Source organism: Ailuropoda melanoleuca, unplaced genomic scaffold, assembly GCF_002007445.2.
Source record: "Ailuropoda melanoleuca isolate Jingjing unplaced genomic scaffold, ASM200744v2 unplaced-scaffold7743, whole genome shotgun sequence".
Classification (NCBI taxonomy): domain Eukaryota; kingdom Metazoa; phylum Chordata; class Mammalia; order Carnivora; family Ursidae; genus Ailuropoda; species Ailuropoda melanoleuca.
Genome location: NW_023253040.1, coordinates 754,565 through 770,665, shown reverse-complemented (window position 1 = coordinate 770,665; position 16,101 = coordinate 754,565). Strand labels below are relative to the sequence as shown.

General features: G+C 37.7%; 1 protein-coding gene across 1 annotated transcript in view; it reads right to left on the bottom strand.

The window, feature by feature from the left end:
- Positions 1 to 4,997: 4,997 nt before the first annotated feature.
- Positions 4,998 to 16,101, bottom strand: part of LOC100472560 (olfactory receptor 2T8-like) — a 28,736-nt gene continuing 17,632 nt past the window's right edge. The window contains exon 2 of the mRNA XM_034653322.1: positions 4,998 to 5,369. Coding sequence (XP_034509213.1) covers positions 4,998 to 5,369 — 372 coding nt within the window. The remainder of the gene's footprint in view (positions 5,370 to 16,101) is intronic.

The window sequence follows — 16,101 nt, the reverse complement described above, 5'->3', positions numbered from 1 at the left end:
TGAAAGTAAAGGGATGGAATACCATCTTTCATGCCAATGGACCTCAAAAGAAAGCTGGGCTAGCAATTCTCATATCAGACAGATTGGATTTTAAACTAAAGACTATAGTTAGAGATACAGAAGGGCACTATATTATTCTTAAAGGATTAAGAGTGGATATTGCAATTATAAATATCTGCCAAAAAGTGGATATGACAATTATAAGTATCTCTGCCCCCAACAGGGGAACAGCAAGATACACAAGCCAAATCTTAACAAGAATAAAGAGACATATAGATAAAAATACGTTAATAGTAGGGGACCTCAACACTCCATNCCAAAAAGTGGATATGACAATTATAAGTATCTCTGCCCCCAACAGGGGAACAGCAAGATACACAAGCCAAATATTAACAAGANGCCAACTCTTAACCAAAATAAAGAGACATATAGATAAGAACACAGTAATAGTAGGGGACCTCAACACCCCACTATCAGAAATAGACAGAACACCCTGGCAAAAACTAAGCAAAGAATCAAAGGCTTTGAATGCCATACTCGACGAGTTGGACCTCATAGATATATATAGAACACTACACCCCAGAACCAAAGAATACTCATTCTATTCTAATGCCCATGGAACATTCTCAAGAATAGTCCATGTTCTGGGTCACAAAACAGGTCTCAACGGATATCAAAAGACTGATATTATTTNACCCCAGAACCAAAGAATACTCATTCTATTCTAATGCCCATGGAACATTCTCAAGAATAGTCCATGTTCTGGTTCACAAAACAGGTCTCAACGGATATCAAAAGACTGATATTATTTCCTGCATATTCTCAGAGCACAACACTTTGAAATTGGATCTCAACCACAAGGAAATATTTGGAAGAAACTCAAACACTTGGAGAATAAACCATCCTGCTCAAATGATTCGATAAACCAGGAAATAAAAAATCAATTTAAACAATTTATGGAGACCAACGAGAATGAAAACACAACTGTCCAAAACCTATGGGATACTGCAAAGGCAGTCCTAAGGGGAAAATACATAGCCATCCAAGCCTCACTCAAAAGAATAGAAAAATCTAAAATGCAATTTTTATATTCTCACCTCAAGAAGCTGGTACAGCAACAGAGGGACAGGCCTAATACACGCATGAGGAAGCAGTTGACCAAGATTAGAGCAGAGATCAATGAATTAGAAACCAGGAGTACAGTAGAGAAGATCAACAGAACTAGAAGCTGGTTCTTTGAGAGAATCAATAAAATGACAGACCGCTGACAAGACCCATCCAAAAGAATAGAGTAAGGACCCAAATTAATAAAATTATGAATGAAAAAGGAGAGGTCACAACCAACACCAATGAAATTGAAAGGATTATTAGAAACTTTTATCAACAGCTTTATGCCAATAAATTGAGAAGTCTGTAAGAGGTGGAGGCCTTCCTGGAAACCTCTAAATTACCAAGATTGAAATGGGAAGAATTTGATTTTTTCAACAGGCCAATTAATTATGAAGATATTGAATCAGTGATACACAACCTTCCAAAAAACAAAACTCCAGGCCTGGACTGTTTTCCTTTGGAATTCTACAAAACACTCAAAGAAGAAATAAAACCTATTTTCCTAAAGCTATTTAAAAAAATTGAAACAGAAGGAAAGCTACCAAACTCATTCTATGAGGCCAATATTACCTTGATCCCCAAACCAATTAAAGACCCCATCAAAAGGAGAATTACAGACCGATTTCCCTAATGAATATGGACGGCATAATCCTCAACAAGATTCTGGCTAAATGAATCCAACTGTACATTAAAAGGATTATCCATCAAGACCGAGTGGGATTCATCACTGGGATGCAAGGGTGGTTCAACATTTGCAAATCTCTCAGTGTCATAGATTTTATCCAGAAAGAAAAATTCAAAAATCATATAATTCTCTAAATAGATGCAGAAAAAGCATTTGACAAAATACAGCACCCTTTCCTGATTAAGACCTTTCAGACTGTTGGGATAGAGAGTATATTCCTCAATCACATTAAAACCATCGATGAAAAGCCTACAACAAATATCATTTTCAATGGGGATAAGCTGGAAGCCTTTCCCTTAAGATCAAGAACACGACAAGGATGCCCACTCTCGCAGCTATTATTCAACATAGTACTAGAAGTCCTTGCAACAGCAATCAGACAACAAAAAGGGATAAAAGANGCAACAGCAATCAGACAACAAAAAGGGATAAAAGATATCCAAATCGGCAAAGAAGTCAAACCGTCTCTCTTCACAGATGACATGATACTGTATATAGAAAACCCAAAAGAATCCACTCCTAAACTAACAGAAGTTATAGAGCAATTCAGTGTTGTGGCGGTGTACAAAAACAATGCTCAGAAATCAGTTGCATTTCTATACACGAATAATGAGACAGGAAAAACAGAAATTAGGGAATCCATCCCATTTACAATAGGACCAAAAACCATACATTACCTTGGAATTAACCGAGACATAAAGGATCCATATTCTGGAAACTATAAATCACTCTTGAAAGACATTGAGGAAGACACAGAAAGATGGGATAATATCCATGCTCATAGATCAGAAGAATTAACATAGTTAAAATGTCCATGCTATCCAGGCAATCTACACTTTCAATGCTATCCCGATCAAAATACTGATGACATTTTTTCAAAGAACTGGAACAATAGCCCTTATATTTGTATGGAACCAGAAAAGGCCCTGAATCACCAAGGAACTGTTGAAAAGGAAAAACAAAGCTGGGGGCAACACAATGCCGGATTTCAAACTGTACTGCAAAGCTGTGATCACAGNAAAAGGCCCTGAATCACCAAGGAACTGTTGAAAAGGAAAAACAAAGCTGGGGGCATCACAATGCAGGATTTCAAACTGTACTGCAAAGCTGTGATCACAANTGTGATCACAAAGACAGCATGGTACTGGCACAAAAACAGACACATCGACCAATGGAACAGAATAGAGAACCCAGAAATGGACCCTCGGCTCTTTGGGCAACTAATCTTTGATAAAGCAGGAAAAAACATCCAGTGGAAAAAAGACAGTCTCTTCAATAAATGGTGCTGGGAAAATTGGACAGCTACATGCAAAAGAATGAAATTTGGCCACTTTCTCATACCATACATAAAGATAAACTTCAAATGGATGAAAGACCTCGATGTGAGACAGGAATCCATCAAAATCCTAGAGGAGAACATAGGCAGCAACCTCTACAATATCAGCCAAAGCAAACTTTTTCATGACACATCTCCAAAGGCAAGAGAAACAAAAGAAAAAATGAACCCTTGGGACTTCATCAAGATAAAAACCTTCTGCACAGCCAAAGAAACAGTCAAAAAAACTAAGAGGCAGCCCACGGAATGGGAGAATACATTAGCAAATGATGCTACAGATAAAATACTGGTATCCAAGATCTACAAAGAACTTCTCAAACTCAATATGCGAGAAACAAATAAATCATAAAATGGGCAGGAGATATGAACAGACACTTTTTCAAGGATGACATACAAATGGATAACAGACAGATAAAAAATGTTCAAAATCATTAGCCATCAGGGAAATTCAAATCAAAACCACACTAAGACACCCCCTTACGCCAGTTAGAATGGCAAAAATTGACAAGGCAAGAAACAACAATTGCTGGATAGTATGTGGAGCAAGGGGATTCCTCCTACATTTTTGGTGGGAATGCATGTTGGTACAGCCACTGTGTAAAACAGTGTGGAGGTCCCTTGAAAAGTTAAAAATGGAGCTACCCTATGATCCAGCCATTGCACTACTTGTTATTTACCCCAAAGGTACAGACGTAGTGAAGAGAAGGTCCTTATGCACCAAGTTCATAGCAGCATTGTCCACAATAGTTAATCGTCGAAGGAACCGAGATGCCCTTCAACACATGACTGGATTAAAGAAGTTGTGGTCCATATATACAATGGAATATTACTCAGCTATCAGAAAGAACGAGTTCTCAACATTTGCTGCAATATTGACGGCACTGTAGAAGATAACGCTAAATGAAATAAGTCAAGCACAGAAAGACAATTATCATATGATTTCTCTCATCTATGGAACATAAGAACTAGGAAGATCAGTAGGAGAAGAAAAAATAAAGAAAGATGGTAATCAGAATGGGGAATGAAGCATGAGAGACTATGGACTCTGAGAAAAATCTGAGGCCTTAAGAGGGGAGGGGTGTTGGGGAATGGGTTGGGCTGGTGATGGGTTGTAAGGAGGGCACGTATTGCATGGTGCACTGGGTGTTATACGCAAATAATGAATCATCGAACTTTACATTGGAAACCGGGGTTGTTCTGTATGGTGACTAACATAATATAATAAAAAAATTAAAATAAAAAAATAGAGTATGTATCAGTGGTGAAAGCATTGTACTGAATTTTTGACACATTATATCTAAATATTCACTTTTACTTCCAAGGAGAAGTTTTTTTTTTCTAAAAAAATTCTGTAGTAAACTGATTTAAACTGATAATTTTTTACATAAATCTGAATTTGTTTTTAAATATAATTTTAATAAATGGAATTTTAGTGAATACTCTACAATTTTTGGAAGCATGTGGACTTCATATAAAATACTGGATGTCACTTCATGTTTCAATTCACATTTGTTCATTTTATCACTGTATCTTCTATTACAAAGTAATCTGCCATTACTTCTTTCTTTCTCATTATAAAAATTTATATGAAAAATATTCTTTCCCATAAATAATATTTCATACTAATTTTAAATTTTTTAACATTTTTAAATTGCATATTTATTTATAAAACTGCGGGCATTAACTTTGCAATGTTACAGCACTTTTTAAAACTATAGGTTTTGGATTATTTTATTAATTCTAGTAACTTCCCAATATACTTTATTGCAATAATAATGTGCGCGCTTTTTTTTTGTGATAAATACTGATGAGGATTCTTGCTTAAACTCCGAAGCATTTCTTCTACTGACTCTCAGGCAAGAGACGTCATAATTTTGTAATGACACAGGAACAATCTTTGGGATGGAATTCAGCCGGTGCCCCACCATGAGTCACTGATGTTGCCAGGCACAGCTCCTTTTCTCTCCTGGCGATGGCTCCTTCCACCATTGTTGCTGCCTCTGCAGCTGCTGCTGTCATCACTGTCACCAATCTGGTTCCAGTTCCATTGGAGCTACTCCCTTGAGGTCCTGTGGCACCTTGAGCAAGATGTATGTTTTCCTGTGAGGAGGCCGGGGGTACTGCTGTGTGAACATGCTGTCTTGAGCCCATATGTGCAGGCCCTGTTGCTGGGCCAAAGTCACATGCCAATGCTGCCCCCCAGCTCTTCTGCACACATGTTGACTCAGAGAGAAAACTCTTAAAAATTTCAAGATGGCAAAAACCATACATTAAAGCAACAAAAGAGTCTTTGTGAGTCTGGGACCCTGTGAAAGTGCCCAGGCCACACATACATGAGCTCAGCCTTGAGGAAGTTAGAATGAGTGAGTAGGAAGGGAGTCTTATCATACAAATCAGTAAAATGTGAGAATGTTTGCTGTTTTTGTCAGTGGTTATCTTTGGAAATTACCTGAGGGAATGTGGAATTGAACAGGGATACCCCTGACAGACTCATTATCTCTTTCAGGTACTGAATATTGGAGGAAATCAGGAGAACCGGAACATTTATTGGCCCTGATGTACCATGGCCAAGGCAAACCACACTAGGTCTCTGGTCGTAGTTTGCTAGAAAGGAAGATGGAGGCACAATACTTGATTGTATCAGAAAATGCTGTGTGTGAGGCAGAATAATGGTTCCACATTTCTGGGTCCTTCTAAGTTCTTATTACACCCCCTGTAATAAAAAAAAAAATAAAGATTAACACGCCTGGGTGGTCCAGTCAGTTAAGTGTCTGACTCTTGGTATTGGCTTGGGTTATGATCCCAGGTTGTGAGATCAAGCCCTGCATAGGTTTCCAGGCTCAGCAGTTCCTGTCTGCTTCTCTACTTCCTCTCCACCTGCCTGTCACCCACCCTGTGCTCTCTCTCTCTTTAATAACTAACTAACTAACTAACTAACTAAATAAATAAATATTAAATAAATAAATAAATACTTAGAAATAGATTAACAGGAGAAAAACAGACAAAAATTTATTACCACATTATATCTCCTGCACATGGAGAGATCCAGAAACTCTGAGTGACTGCCTGAAATTACCCAAGCCATTACTTTAAAAACTACCTTCAAATAAACACAAAGAGTGTAGGGGACCAGAAAAGCCAGCTATGAGAGGGTATCAGAAAAGGAGAGTAAACGAGGGTATGGTGGTTTTGAAAATTTTAGTCCCTGGTTTCTCCTTTGATAAGAATTTCTAGAGATCTGTCCATCCTTCTTGTAGGGAGAAGGAGAAAACTTTACAAATAAAATAGCCCTTTAAAATCATATATGTCTCTTACAAAAGGGAAACTTCTATTTCAGTTTACGGTGTTTTTCCATGTCCACTGTTTCTTAAAAATAACCAGGCAAAAATAATATTTATGTCCACGAGGCATTTTTTAAGCTGACAAATTTTGTTTTCCTTCAATGGCATCATTGAACCCCCTCTTACTGACATTCATACAAAGGGAAGACTAATCCCACTTTTTATGCCTACAACTCTGGAAATGGAGGTCAAGACATCACAAGCAAATACTGGTAAATCCAGCCTGTCAGAATGACCTTCTGGATATCCTTCATTCCAGCAGCCTTCTGGCTCAGAAAAGCAGTAAGCTAACTCCCACCTATTGTGTCTGCACCTACAGGTCATTCCTTCCATCATAACACCTTAACCTCAGAAAGAGACACAAAGGGAGGAAACACATCATTCAAATCTTCTGCCATTTTTTTCCAATGTTTATGGAATTCTACTCCAGATAATTTGGAAGCTGAACAATGATGCAGCAGACTTCCACCTACATTGTTCCTGACTCAGAGTTAATTATGTCTCCTGTCAGTTATTCTTATTTTATTTTATTTTTTTATTATATTCTGTTAGTCACCATACAGTACATCCCTGGTTTCTGATGTAAAGTTCGATGATTCATCAGTTGTGTTTAATACCCAGTGCACCATGCAATATGTGCCCTCCTTACTACCCATCACCAGTCTATCCCATTCCCCCACCCCTCTCCCCTCTGAAGCCCTCAGTTTGTTTCTTAGAGTCTCTCATGCTTCATTCCCCCTTCTGATTACCCCCCTTTCTTTATCCCTTTCTTCAGTTATTCTTATTTTCATCCAGTTGTTAGTGATTATTATCTACCACTTCTAATTCATTATTTAATTTTTTTGTGGTTCAGACCAGAAGCTGCAAATTTTAAAGAAATTGGCATGTATTTGAATGATTTTATAATGCACACCTGTATGTATTGAGAGTTTCTTAAATATTAAATGAGTAAAGTTTAGTTTATAGAAACAAAAATGAGCATTCCTTCTTTCCTTCCATTTTTGAGGGATGAAATTCTTTTTAACAGAATAAAGTGAAGGTTAGTTTTGTGAGATATCTGATAAAATAGTAACTGGCTTCTTGCTGTAAGATTTATCTAACCCCCACTACTCATTGTACTAGTCTTTAAAATTTAGTTGGAAAAATAAAAGACAGCTGGTGTTTAAACCAAATAATTTTCTAATCACCAAATATTTAGTGAATACTTACCACTTGTAGCAGACACAAAGGTGTGTGATTCACACAATTTGGGTACTGTTTAAAAGAGACACCAGGTCAAGGAGAGTCAATTGTGCTAAGCCCCACATCCGTAAACCAACTAACCAAAATGTAGTTTCAAAGTCTTCCAGGTTGGCTATCTTAAACCAGGCAATAGGCAGTTTTTTGGTCAGTTGTGAGACAATCTGTCTGTTAGACCCAGTAACCCCCAAGGTAATACAGTGTAATCAGTCTTTCCTCGTTCCTGCTCCCTTCTGCCTTTAAAAGTCTCCCATTTCATAAAATTCCTCAGTCTTCCTTTCTAATTGTCAGAAGGGGTGCTGTCTCATTTATGCAACATTGAAGAAAGTCAACTTGATCCTTAAATTGACTCAGTTGTATTTTGTCTTAAACAGGTTTAGAAGCAGTGGTGCTTTTGAAGGGACTTCGGTTGGCTTTGGGGACAACCTGAAACACAGGCACGGTACCTGTGAGCCCTTTTGAGTTCTCTGTCTTTTTCACCAGTTCGGAGGGTACTAACCAAGGTCTTCTCAGTTCTTGGTTCTGCTCTCTTTGTGTCAAGATCTCAATTTAATTGACTCTCTAGTCTGGAATTACACTTTTTGGAAGTCCATTCCTGTGCAAATTCCTCATTCTTGGGCTACACTGGTTCAGCCATTTTCCCAGTTTTCCTTGTCCCCAGTTCAGGCCACAATCCTCACATTTTGGATTTGTTGATTCCACCTTTCCCCAGTCCTGAGTTCCATCGGAACTGCCAGTGGAGCATGCAGGGCCTTTGCTGGGCCAGTGTGCAGTAACAATTATTGGTTGCTGCCGGTGGGTTAAGATGCACCCAATTGTTTGTCTTGTGTACAGATAAAGCTATTGCTAAAGGAATCTGGAAGCAAGGATGGAAGAAAATTTGGTGGGCATAGGTTGAACATCTCAAAGCTGTTATAGCACTTCCTGCTTAACCTCAGGACTACTCTGCTAAAATAAATTGGTCATGAAATGGGTTATCTTGACTCTAGGTTGCCTGCCTACCTCAAGAAAATTTCCATGCAACAAGGTACACTTTAAATCACCATTCACTCCCAAAACCAGAGACATATCGTTCTTAGATAATAGTTTAGCCCAGTGAGACCTAAACACTTAGATAAAGATAAATTTTTTAAAAAAGCAAAACAAAGTGAATGGAATACCTAAATTCTAAAATGTTAAGCATATCACCTTTTGTACAATCACTTATGTTATTTCTAAGAACTGGGGTCCTAGAAACCCACTTGCATATCTACATATATAACAAAATCTTACTATAACAACCTATGTTTGCACAAGATAAGTGTTTTGTGGGTTTTTTTATAATAATTTTTTATTATGTTATGTTAGTCACCATACATCTCCAGTTTTTGATGCAACGTTCCATGATCAATTATTTGCATGAAACACCCAGTGCACCATGCAATATGTGCCCTCCTTAATACCCATCACCAGCCTATCCCAGTACTCCACCCCCTCCCCTCTGAGGCCCTCAGTTTGTTTCCCAGAGTCCATAGTGTTTTGTGTTCTAAAAACTTATTTTGCTAACCATCAGATTGAGGGGTCAGAAATATGGCTAGAGCTGCACCCATTTACAGCTAGTTATGGGTAGAGAGAAATGTGGGTATTATGGTTCATGGCAGTATTATACTCCTACCAGCCCTTAGGGAAATTGCTGTGGCCTTTATATGAAATGTTCCAATTAGGTCATTGTAAGACCTGCACTTGAAAGTCAGGGTTACCAAATTATGTAAACGGAGTGGGATACCTATTTTCACTGGCATACAAAAGCCTCCAACATGTTTCAAGTTTCCAAATTAGATTTATTTGAAATACTTGTTGCAAATGCTTAATGAAAAATTAGAGACAGAAGACTACCTAAAACAAAAGACTATAAGACCAATGCAACTCCTACCGTTCTCCTCTGTGCTTCATCATTCGGTTACTTATTCTATAATCCTTTGTCTAAATTGACTTTCCTCTAAAGCAATTACGTGACTGTAAAGAAAACTTCAGCAAGTAGTGGCCTTACAGACACCCCCATATCTGTTTTTGGGAAGTCCCCCTGGCAGAGTATATGAGACTCTCAGGAGGTCTCTGATAAACTATCTCATTGTTCCATTCAATAGCTTACAGAAACTAACAGGTAAATTAATAAAAAGCCTTTCCAAATTCTAGTAGTTCCTGGAGGTCCATTCTTTACTTAGACCCAACTCATAGCCTGCAGCCTACTCAGTCATGAGAAAGGATGAATTCTTACCATTTACATTGATGTGGATGGAATTGGAGGGTATTATGCTTAGCAAAACAAGTCACTCAGAGACAGACAATTATCATGTTTTCACTCATATGTGGAATGTGAGAAATAGTGTGGAGGATCGTAGGGGAAAGGAAGGATAACTGAATGGGAAGAAATCAGAGAGGGAGACAAATCATGAGAGACTCTTGACTCTGGGAAACAAACTGAGGGTTGTTGAAAGGGAGGTGTGTGGGCAGATGGGGCAACTAGGTGATGGGCATTAAGGAGGGCACATGATGTAATGAGACTTGGTGTTGTATGCAGCTAATGAATCATTGAACACTGCATCAAAAAGTAATGATGCACCATATGTTGACAAATGAAATTTAAATTTTAAAAAAAGTAAAAAAGAGAGAGAGAGAAGAAAAGAAAAAAAAAAGATGGCCTTGGCTGTTGGGGTACCACTCTGTTTTGATTACTTTTGATTGACATTTAATTTTCAAATTAATAAAAAAAACTATGACTTTTCCCTTTTTGTTCTTTTTCAACTTTCTTTTTGTGCATGAAGTTTCCTTTAGAATGTTAATGTGGTGCATTTCATATATTTACTTTCGTATGTTGAACAATCCTGGTATTCCAAGATTAAATCCAACTAGGTCATAGTGTATACTTTTCATGTACTGATGAAATCTGGGTGTTCACATTTCATGAAAGTTTATACAAAGACTGATATCCCGACCAATGTCATTTCCATCTTTGGTTTCAAGACAGTGTTGACCTCATAGAATGAGTTACTATGTATTCACTTCACTTCAGGTTTTTGCAAGAGTTTGAGAAGAAATTATGTTAATTTGTTTTTCTACACTTGGAAAAATTAACCAGTGAAGTTATTTGGCCCAAAGATATTCTTTGTTGAAAGGTTTTAATTATTTATTCGATTTCCTTACTAGTTATAAGTCTACTCAGGTTTTATATATCTTTTTGACTCAGTTTTGGTAATACTTGTGTCTAGGAATTTGCCCATTTATTCTTGGCAATCTCATTTTTAAGGTATGATTATTCATATTCCACCGATAATTGGACTATTTCTATAAAATTTATAATAAGGTACCCACTCTCATTGCTGGTATTAATATTTTGGCCTTCCTGTCTTTTTTTACCCCTTGGTTAATGTAGCCCCTTGGGTAAAGTTTTGTCAATTTTCAAAGAACCACCTATTAGTTTTGATGTTTTTCTTTGGTGTTTTTTCTATACGATATTATTTTTCTCTGCTCTAATCTTTATTATTTCTTCCCTTTCATTACCTTTGAGTTTAATTTATTTTCTAGTTGATTAAGGTATAACATTTAGTTGTTGTGAGAACTTTCTTATTTTTTAAATGTAAATGTTTGCTGCAATAAATTCTTCTTTAGCACTGCTTTATCTGAATGACTTATGTCTCAGTATCTTTGTTTCTGTTTTCATATGCCACAAGTTGATTTTTTAATTTCCATTGTGATTTCTTAAACCTCCTATTTTTTACTTGTGTGTTGTTTAATTTCCATATAATTATGAATTCCAGTGTTTCTTCTGTTTTTCATTGCTTGCCTCATTATATATTTATCAGAAAAGATGCTTTATATGATTACGACACTTTAAGCTTATTACAATTTATTTCATGACCTGATATATCCAATCCTGGAGACTGGTACATATGAATTAAGAAACTTGCATATTCTTATGTTGTTTAGAGAAGGGTTTTTTTGTATATTTGCTAAGTATGATTATTTTATAATGGTTTACGAGTCCTTTTTTAAAGATTTAATTTTTTATCTGAGAGATTGAGCATGTGTGCGTGCATGTGCATGCACTAGAGAGACAGCACAAGCTGGAAGGAGAGACAGAGGGTGAAGAAGACTCCCCACTGAGCAGGGAGCCAGATGGGGGGCTTGATCCCAGGACTCTGGGATCATGACCTGAGCCAAAGGCGGATGCCTAACCAACTGAGCTGCCCAGGTGTCCCTAATATCTACCATTTCCATTACTGTTTTCCACTTGTGGTTATTTATACCTATTTTAAAAATTTTATTTAAATTAAATTAATTAACATAGTGTATTATTAGTTTCAGAGGTAGTTTAGTGATTCATCAGTTACATATAACACCCAGTGCTCACTACAAGTGCCCTCCTTAATGGCCATCACCCACTTACCCAATCCCCCCACCCACTTCCCATACATCAACACTGTTTACTATAGTTAAGAGTCTCCTATGGTTTTTCTGTCTCTGTGAATTCATCTTCTTTTACTTTTCCCTCCCTTCCCTTATGATTTGTTTCTTAAATTCCACATATGAGTGAAATTATATAATCATTTTCTTTCTCTGAATGACATATTTCGCTTAGCATAATGCCCTCCTATTCAAACCACATTCTTGCAAACGGTAAGATTTCAATTTATTGATGGCTGAGTAAAATTCCGTTGTATATAAATGTATACCACATCTTCTTTACCTATTCATTTTTCAATAGACATCTGAGTTTTTTCCATATTTTGGCTATTGTGGACACTGCTGCTATAAACATTGGGGTACAGGTGTCGCTCCAATTGCTATGTTTGTATTCTTTGGATAAATGCCTACTGCAATTGCTCGGTCATAGAGTAGCTCTATTTTTAACTTTTTGAGGAACCCCCATATTGTTTTCCAGAGTGGCTGTACCAGCTTCTATTCTCACCAATAGTGCAAGAGTGTTGTTGCCTTTCTCCACATTCTCGCCAGCATCTGTTATGTCCTGACTTGTTAATTTTTGCCATTCTAACCATGTGAGGTGGTATCTCATTGTGGTTTTGATTTGTATTTCCCTGATGCCAACTGATGTGGAGCATTTTTTCATGTGTCTATTAGCCATTTGTGTGTCTTCTTTGGAGAATTGTCTGTTCATGTCAGCCCATTTCTTGACTGGATTATTTGTTTTTTGAGTATTGAGTTTGGTAAGTTCTTTATAAATTTTGTATACTAGCCTTTTATCTGATAAGAAATTTGCAAATATAGTCTCTCCTTCTGTAGGTTGTCTTTTGGTTTTGTCAACTGTTTCTTTTGCTGTGGGAAAGAAAAAAAAAGTTTTATCTTGATGAAGTCCCAATAGTTCATTCTTGCTTTTGTTTCCCTTGCCTTTGGAGTCATATCTAGCAAGAAGTTCCACAGCTGAGGTCCAACTGGTTGCTGCCAGTGTTCTCCTCTAGGATTTTGATAGATTCATGTCTCACATTTAATTATTTCATCCATTTTGAGTTTATTTTCATGTATGGTGTAAGAAAGTGGTGCAGTTTCATTTTTATGCATGGAGCTGTCCAATTTTCCCAGCACCATTTGTTCAAGAGACCGTCTTTTTCCATTGGATATTCTTCCCTGCTTTGTCAAAGATTAATTTACCATAGAGTTATGATTCCATTTATGGGTTCTCTATTCTGTTCCATTGATCTATGTGTCTGTTTTTGTGCCAGTACTATAATTTCTTGATGATCACAACTTTGCAATACAGCTTGAAGTCCGGCATTGTGATGCCACTGGCTTTGGTTCTCTTTTTCTACATCCTTTTGCTTATTCAGGGTCTTTTCTGGTTCCACCAAAATTTTAGGATTATTTGTTCCAGCTCTGTAAAAAAATGTCAATGGTATTTTGGAAAGGATTGTACTGAATGTTTAGATTGCTCTAGGCAGCATAGACATTTTAACAATATTTATCCTTCCAATCCATGAGCATGGAATGTTTTTCCAATTACTTGTGTCTTCCTTGATTTCTTTCATAAATATTCTGTAGTTTTCAGAATATCGATTCTTTACTTCTTTGGTTAGGTTTATTCCTAGCTACATATGTTTTTTAGTGCAATTGTGAATGGGATCCATTCATTAATTTTTCTCTTTCTCTGTCTCTCTTTTAGCGTATAGAATTGTAACTGATTTCTGTGCATTGATTTTATATCCTGTCACATTGCTGAATTCCTGTATGAGTTCTAGCATTTTTTGGGTGGAGTCTTTTGGGTTTTCAACACAGAGTACCATGTCATCTGTGAAGAGAGAAAGTCCGACTTCTTCTTTGCCAATTTAGTTGCCTTTTATTTCTTTTTGTTGTCTGATTTCTGAGGCTAGGACTTCTAGTACTAAGTTTTGTACTTATATTTGTCTTCCATACTTCCTCTTTTTGTGATGATAACTGAGTATATTTTATGTTTCCAGTTTGTCTTTTTTACCATATAAATTTATTATTATTATTATTATTAATTATTATTATTATATTACTTCCAGTATCATTAGATTCAGTGTTAGATTAGTTTCAGGTGTACAATTTAGTGATTCAACCATTCCATACCTCCCCCAGTGTTCATAACACATGTACTCCTTAATCCTCATCAGCTATTTCATACATCCCTCCACCAAACCCTCCTCTGTTAGGGATCAGTTTGTTCTCTATACTTGAGTCAGTTTCTTGGTTTTTCTCTTTCTCTTTCTCTCTTTTTTCCCTTTTGCTTAATTGTTTTGTTTCTTAAATTCCACATATGAATTAAATCATATGGTATTTGTCTTTCTCTGACTGACTTACACACTTAGTGTTATACCCTCTAGCTTCATACATGCCCTTGCAAGTGTTCAAGCTTTCATTCTTCTTGTACGAAAGAAGCATAGTAGGAGGATCCAAGTGTGTTTCATCACTCAAACACAACTAATTAATTATCAAACCATTCTATATACTGAAGACAGTGATCTGTGGATCGATGGAACAAATTGCACAGCTAGAGGGAGAAGAGAGGCCACTTTTTGGAAGGTAGGAAGTGTGGAGATGTTGTTTGGGGAAGAAATGGATTGTAGGCACTGGGAAGGGGAGGGAGCCCTGATCATAGAGAAAGGTGATAAAAAGTGGAGTGCACAGGCATACATACAAGGAGAACATTTTTCCAAAGCTGTTTGCCAAGAATGAGAAGGGTTGCATTTTGTGAGTTTTTGCAACCACAGGGTCTCAAAGACTGGAGTTTCAGAGGTCCCCGGAATTGGGTGGGATAGAGCACTGAGGACTCTGCCTTACCCCAGGACCAAAGTCAGGCAAATAATCTCAGGGAAAACTGTGTGGACTAAGGATAACCTAAATGGCACAGGGAGAGACTCTTTCTTCTTTTTAAGGCAATCTGTTAGAGGTAGCATTGCCTTCTAAAGGTTAAAAGAACCTGTGGGGCCATTTCCCTTTCTCACCCCTCAGCATAGGTGCAGAGACACCTGCTGATGGCAACTAACCATGACTGACTGCTTAGCCAGCTTGCTCCAAATCAGATGCCCTTGTGCTCTGGCATAAGTGCCCTTCTGCGACAAAACTAGGTCATTCCCAGAGTGAAAAGATGCTTTCCCAGAGGACCAGCTTAGGTTCCCCCAAAACCACACACCAAATCCCTGAAATTTGGAATTTTAAGAGTCAAAAGGCATAACTAATGCAGACTCCAGGGTGTGCTCAGCTGTTCCAGGCAAGCAAGCAAACCAGAGACACACAGTATGAATTCAGGGATCTGAAAAATGCCTGTGACTTACCAGGAAAATAATTTTCTCCTATGAAAGTGTTTGCCTGTAAGCAACAAGCACAGACACCCCTTTCCAGGGACAAAGGAGGGGACATGCACCATTTCCTTGCCCTAACCCTCAGCATAAACCAACTTCCATAAACAGCACAATGGCAACACTGCCTGACTAATTTGCTTACAATAAGTCCCATTCCACTGTATTCCACTGGTACTGCTTTGTTAGGTCAAGTGTAACTAAGGACCAGTGCACCAAGCTCCACCCTCAGAAGACCAGCACAAATCCCACACACACTACATCTACGGACCAGAGAGTTCTGCAAAGCTTCTGTTCTAGGGGAAATAGCATCAGGTATCTTTTAGCAAGCAGATCAGAGCACTCCTAGTTAAAACTCACCACACCAAACAGTCCCCATGGCAGGTGAGGAGAAACTCTGCAGAGAACTGACCTGAGGTAAGAACACCCATGGCACAGCAGCAGTTTTCACATAGCACACATTGGAGACATTTCCTGAAAAGTCAGACCCTCGACACTATATGACCCTTTCTTCAAAAAGCCATTACTATCCGGAGCAGGAAATATAACAGTCTTCCCTAGCACAGAGATGAAGACAGA